This window comes from Galendromus occidentalis, unplaced genomic scaffold (genome assembly GCF_000255335.2).
Source record: "Galendromus occidentalis unplaced genomic scaffold, Mocc_1.1 scf7180000075886, whole genome shotgun sequence".
Lineage (NCBI taxonomy): Eukaryota > Metazoa > Arthropoda > Arachnida > Mesostigmata > Phytoseiidae > Galendromus > Galendromus occidentalis.
In genome coordinates, this window is record NW_003803876.1 from 22621 (window position 1) to 29005 (window position 6385).

The following is a 6385-nucleotide window of genomic DNA, read 5'->3' on the forward strand; positions in this document are numbered from 1 at the left end:
CACAATGCAATTGAGATTCTCGATGAACCGACCACGGTCAACCGTGTCCGGTTTCATTCAATAATCAAAAGTCAGGGATTCACGTATCCCATCCCTCAAGCGTAGATTCGTCATCGAGTCGAAAATCAAGTGCGCCTTGCTCTCGGAGTATTTTCCTTATCGCTAACTCAGTGCCTTCATTGGATAGGAAAAATCCCAGAAGCATAGGCCACATTTTGGTGTCAGAAGTGGTGGAACCAGCGCTCGAGCTCACAAGCTCTCGCATCCACTATCATCTCAACGAAAGATCCGCCCAAGGAAATTTCACCAACCTCAAGTGAGACTATCATCAGTGCTCACGCACACGAGGCACGGCCAGCTCTCCACTGGATCAACGAGTCAACCTCGACATCAAACCGTGACCCCATACAGTCTTCAGTGCGGGTTCAATTCGTCACCTCGAGTAAATCCGAAGACTGATCAGTGCCTAGTATCCGTTCAAAAAGTCCCGAAAGATCATCAAAAATGTCTTCGACTCCACCGGAACAACCCAACGCCACAGGCGATGCTCGAGAACAGGATCAATTCACATCAGCATTCCGTGAATACCGTGAACCAGAAAATGAAGGCGCGGCAGCCGAAGCAGAAAACTCATTCTTTGAAGAAACAGACAACATCTCAGAGTTCATGAACCAAGAGTCGGGGACGACTACCGAGCGAAGCCCAGTGTCAAACCAAACACAGGGTGCTATCCCGAGAACAACTCCAGAAATAGTTCAAAGACCGGAACCTCAGCCAGGCCTGATCGCAACCTTTAGCGACAGATTCGCGAGATCCGACCTGTCTACGGGACGGAATTCGCGTGCAGTCTCCCCAACACCAATGTCAGATTTACGCGCCAGCTCGCCAAACCCAGTGAGACCGTCCAGATTCCTGACAGTGCCAACCCAAGGGTCGAGCCAAGAGTCAGGAGGACCACCGACGCGACAACAAACGAACGGAGCCACAACTATTATACAGCGAACGAGGAATCCAGTACGCAATACTGAAAACACGAATCAGAGCCTACATCCAACTAGCAAACAGTTGCTACGTGGAAAACGAAATCCCGAGCATAACGCTGGCAAGGATCGACCAACACAAGGCAGAACTCACGGAGCTACAGAATAGATGGGCGATTTCATTGGAGAACCGAGCGGAAACCAGCATCGACGTAGACCTACTGGAAGAATACATAAATGTAGAGACGGACATGAAAAACGCAGTGGTGTACCTCACAGCACTGCGCCAATTCGTGACCGCCCAAGACCAATCGACCAACGTCGACTCTTCATTCCTATCCACGAGGAACGAATCGAGTCGAGCCGGAATCCAAACTCGGAATCAACAAGAACGAAGTGCCGCACCACAGCCTCAGGAAAATCAGGAGAGTGCACAGCAACCAGGAAACACATCGGAGTGGCCACAGACGCCGGAACAGATCAGAGTCGAGAATGCAAACGTTTCACTCACATCTACTCTGAATCGCAACGGCACGCCCAATCGATCGATACAACCTATTCCCGAACCAGATGTTATCAGGGGCGAAGCAAACAACAGCAATAACCCGCTTCATCGGACGGCAACACCAGCCCCATCGGAACACCGAATGGGCACGGCCCTAGCTCCTGAAGAAGAACCATCAGGACAAATACCGCCCTCAGCACCGGCATTGGATCCAAGTCAGAACACCTCAGAGGCGAACTTCGGATTCCCACCACTGGCTTTCAACAGCACCCGAAACAACGCCGACGAAACCGAAAACCCGGAGAACTACCTTCCGAAACTCAACAAAAACCTGAGACTCCCAAGGTTTTCCGGGGACGTAAAAGAATACCAGAGCTTTATCAGAATGTTCGACACATTCGTGCACAACCGAAGGATCCCGGATCTTCAGAAACTAGTGTTGCTCAGAAACGCCTTAAGCGGACGAGCATTCGCCTGTGTGAAACACCTCAGCATCCAGCCCCAAAACTACGTGCCAATGAAGGAACTGCTCCATGAAGTGTTCGGAAACCGCAACATAGCAGAGGACAGCCACTTGCATCGATACGGCTCACCATAGATGGTTATTGATCGAGACCGTGACCGCGCCAGCGAAGGTGAGAACTTGCCAGTGGCGGCGGCACAATGTCTCTCCGGATCGAATCGAATGGTTTTCCTGCGCATGCGCCAACTCTGTCATTCGGCTGTCGCTTTTCCTTGCGAGTGCTTGCTCTCGGATTAACTTTATTAGATGGAAATAATGATAGATTATGAATTATGAAAATGGTACACTGATAATATTGGAGATGATAATGGTTGTGCCCTTGGCAGCGATCTTGCGTATAGAGAAACCTGTTGAATATGTCGGTTAGCATATCAATCCGGAGGCCGTGAACGTCTGTACATGTTGTGTAGGTTTTGCGCAACTAGTCCCAGAGGGACTGTTCGTCACAGAGGCCGTTCCATAAAATGGAGCTTCTCGGCGCTATGCTCGATCCCGAGATCAAGAGCATATCGAGTATCAAGACCGAAAATCCAGAAGGGAATGCAGCGAAACTTCTGCTCGATGCAATCCACGAGTACACCGAAGTGACAGGAGCCGACGACGAGATAACCATTGTACCCGACTCTCCTGCTAAAAAACAAAAGTCTTCGCTAATCACGAAGTACATGACGTGTCCCTGTCCGACCGACATCGTGTCCGATGAAGTCGCTCGGTATCTCTCACTCCCGGTTTCGCAGCTAGCTCGCATGGTTCTACCCATTCCGGTGACTTCAGCTGAGCCTGAAAGGCGCTTCTCCTCAGCGGGAAACTTTTTGCGCGAAAAGCGATGCTCGATGAATCCTTCGACGATGGCAAAAAGCCTCTTCATACACGATAATCGAGACCTTCTGCAGACCTTCATCAACATTCATCAACATTCATCAACATTCATCACCATTCATCACCATTCATCACCATTCATCACCATTCATCAACATTCATCAACATTCATCAACATTCATCAACATTCATCAACATTCATCAACATTCATCAACATTCATCAACATTCATCAACATTCATCAACATTCATCAACATTCATCAACATTCATCAACATTCATCAACATTCATCAACATTCATCAACATTCATCATCATTCATATGAGATCCGCTGGGGCAACCATAAATTGCCGGCGAATGGAGGAAGGGGAGAGTCGCTCTACTTGAAAAACCAAATTCGATTAAGGGCGATCTCACCACTTACAGACCGATCTGTGTATCTGACGTCCTGTACAGAGCTTCCACAAAAATTGGGGAAACACACACAACAATGGGCGGAAGATACGGAACAGCTCTCGGAGAGGCAGAATGGGTTCAGGAAAGACCGTCAGGGCGAGGATAACATTTTTATCCTAACATCAGCGATAGAAATCGCACAAGCACAAAAGACGGGCCTGATTTGCGTGTTTCTGGACGCCACAAAAGCGTAAGATCGAATAGATCGAAGGAAACTGTGGCAAACATTGAAGGAGAGAGGCATGAGTCCGTCGATACTCGAACTCTTGGAACACCTGGACGAGGAAACCTGTATCTTTGTATGACACGGTGAGTACACCTCGGAGGAAGTATCCATCCCTATTGGACTTCGGCAAGGGTGTCCCCTATTTCCCATCCTCTTCAGCCTACACACCGCGGACCTCGAAAAACAGCTCCTGGAAACGGGACTGGGGTTCAGATTTGCGAAAAAGGGCAATTTCTGGGATGTAAAGGAGAACAAATTCTTTTTAGTCCCCGGAATACTCTTAGCCGACGACCTATGTCTGATGGCAAACAAGATCGGCCATATGAGAGCTCTTCTGGAGATAACATCCAAGTTTGGCGACAACCGGTCCATCAAATTCAATCCCCAGAAGAGCGGAGTGATAGTCTTCTCGCGACCGCCCTCAACACATACGCACGATCAGGGCCTCACGATACACGGGAGGCAGATCCCAGAAGTAGAATTCTACAAATATCTGGGAATCGAGTTATCGGCCGAAAGGGACTACCTATCACAACACTGGGATGAGGTAACCAGGACGGCGAACAAGGCAATCCGACGACTCAACGCGAGAACGTAATGGAGCTTCAATAGATTCGAAGTATCCAAAATTCTCTGAAAAGCCACTGCAGTACCGCAACTCACCTATTGCAACGCAAAAATAACTATGCCGAAGAGACTGAGAAACCTTATCGAAGTCAGGCAGAGAGATGCGGGAAGGTGGGCCCTTGGCATACCACAGTCCACAATTTCGAGGTAGTTTACTGAAGGCGAACTCGGATGGAGTTCCTTCGAGGCAAGAGAGGCCACGAGCAAAACGATGTTGTCGGGATGAACAGAATTGGAAGCTGTGAATCCTCAGACTCGGTAGCGTCGTGTCGGTGTGACTCATGGGTGGCCCCCAAGATATTGTACGGAGACTCATCCAGCCTATGTATGTAGGTAAGCATGGTAAAGAAGGTGGAGCTCGCCCCACCCTAACTCTTATATAAGGAGGATACAATCCGAATAAACTTTACTGTGGTGTCTCCCCTCTTGTGAGACTGTACTCCTGTTAGTTCACTTCACTCACTGAGCTAGTGTGTTTCCTCACTATCCGACCTTTCCTTCAACCAGCCTTTGCAAAGCTGTTCCAACGCCTTATCAGCACGAATTACCTCTTACCAACAATTGGTCAGTGCTCCGTGACCGACCGGTGACGTCGGGAAACAACTCCCAACAAGGTAAGCTGCTTACTCCTACCTAAGGGTATTGGGGGTGCGGCAGAATACAGCTGCTGTCAAGTTTTCATTTCGGCGAATGCAAAGTGCTCCGGAGATCGAGGATTTCGAGTTTCCCTCAATCCCGTCTCAACTAACCTTGCCAATCATGGCAAACGATACAACAAGCGGATCTGGTATGCACCAATTACAAAATGTGCGACTTGCGGATGATGGTCGGAATTGGCTCTCTTGGCGGACGTCGGTTATCGCGGTTCTACAGAGTATTCCTAATGCACTCGAGGCTGCTAAGGAAGAATTGCCCTTAAATGACCCTCTTTTTGAGGCCACAAACGCGTCGGCCAAAGCCAATATTCTCAATACGATTTCCCAAACTCTTGTATCTGCCTATTCCCGCATCGATGCGGAATCGGTGGCTGCTGATGATATCTGGAAAAAGCTGGAAAGCCTCTATGGTGGCAAAGATACCACCTCTCAGGGAACAGCTCAATTGAAACACGATCGATTTACATATGATACCTCCAAAACGGTTGCGCAGAATCTCATGGTCTTGGCTCAGATGACTATGTCAGGCGTAGTGGTCTCACAGAGGCCGTAGCCTGTCAGAAGCTCTTGGGTCCTCTCCCACCTTCATGGGAGTCCTTACTTTTGTTCTGGTCTGTTAAAAGTGGAGACGAGCAGACTCTACTCAAACTTTATCAATTAATGCAAAGTCAGGAAACTCAGCGAATCACCGCTGCTGCTGCTAATGGCAATTCTGATCCCTCTGCGATGTTCTCAAGCTCTCGATTCGTAATAATCGATTCCGTCAGAATAAGCGTAATTTCGATCGTAACTCTGACCGGCGTTCAAATGGCAATCGCAGCAGTTTTAAGTGGGTGGAGACCAGCGGCTCTCCGCGCTCGGTGAGGGCCGTGTAGACTTGGAGGTGTGCTCTTCCGATGGGGAGACCACCCTCCTCAGCCTGTCCTCGGCACTTCATGTGTACATATGAGCAGAGTGAGGAATATTCTGGATGACTTAGCGAACGTTCCAAGAACGAAGTCCAGAACGAGTAGTTTTATTCTTAATTGCGGCTCCTTATATAGTGCCCTCAAAAACGATGTGGGTCATGCGCATTATACTCGTAACACCCCCACTTGCGCGTGACCCCCTTGATACCGGAAAATTCAACACAGTCCCAACTTCTCTCGACAGAACTTGAACTTGTCCGTGGGTAGACTTTTCGTAAAAACATCAGCAATCATTTCTGCGGTGGGTATATGCTTGATAACAATCGATCCTTCAGCAACGAGCTCTCGGATGAAGTGGTGACGAAGATCGATATGCTTCGTTCGTTTGTGTTGAACTCCATTATCACTCAAGAGTCTGGCGCCTTGATTATCGCACCAGAGAATCATTGGTCGCGCTATGTCTACAGTGGGGAGTTCCGTGAAGTTCAGGAGCCACTTGATTTCCTGACAGGCCGCAGAACATGCCATGTACTCCGCCTCCGTTGATGAAAGCGCCACGGTTGGTTGCTTTCTACTTGACCAGGAAATGCATAGCCCGTCGTCGATTTCCTACAATCATGGCAACCACCCCAATCCGCATCAGAGAAAGCGACAAGACTCCCCTGAATGCCACCATCGAACTTC

General features: G+C 49.0%; 1 protein-coding gene across 1 annotated transcript; it reads left to right on the forward strand.

The window, feature by feature from the left end:
• Positions 1-2472: 2472 nt before the first annotated feature.
• LOC108865019 (uncharacterized) lies at positions 2473-4108 on the forward strand. Its single transcript, XM_018641635.1, has 2 exons — positions 2473-2720; positions 3670-4108. Exons 1-2 carry the CDS (start codon positions 2473-2475, stop codon positions 4106-4108), a joined length of 687 nt encoding a protein of 228 aa, XP_018497151.1.
• Positions 4109-6385: the final 2277 nt, after the last annotated feature.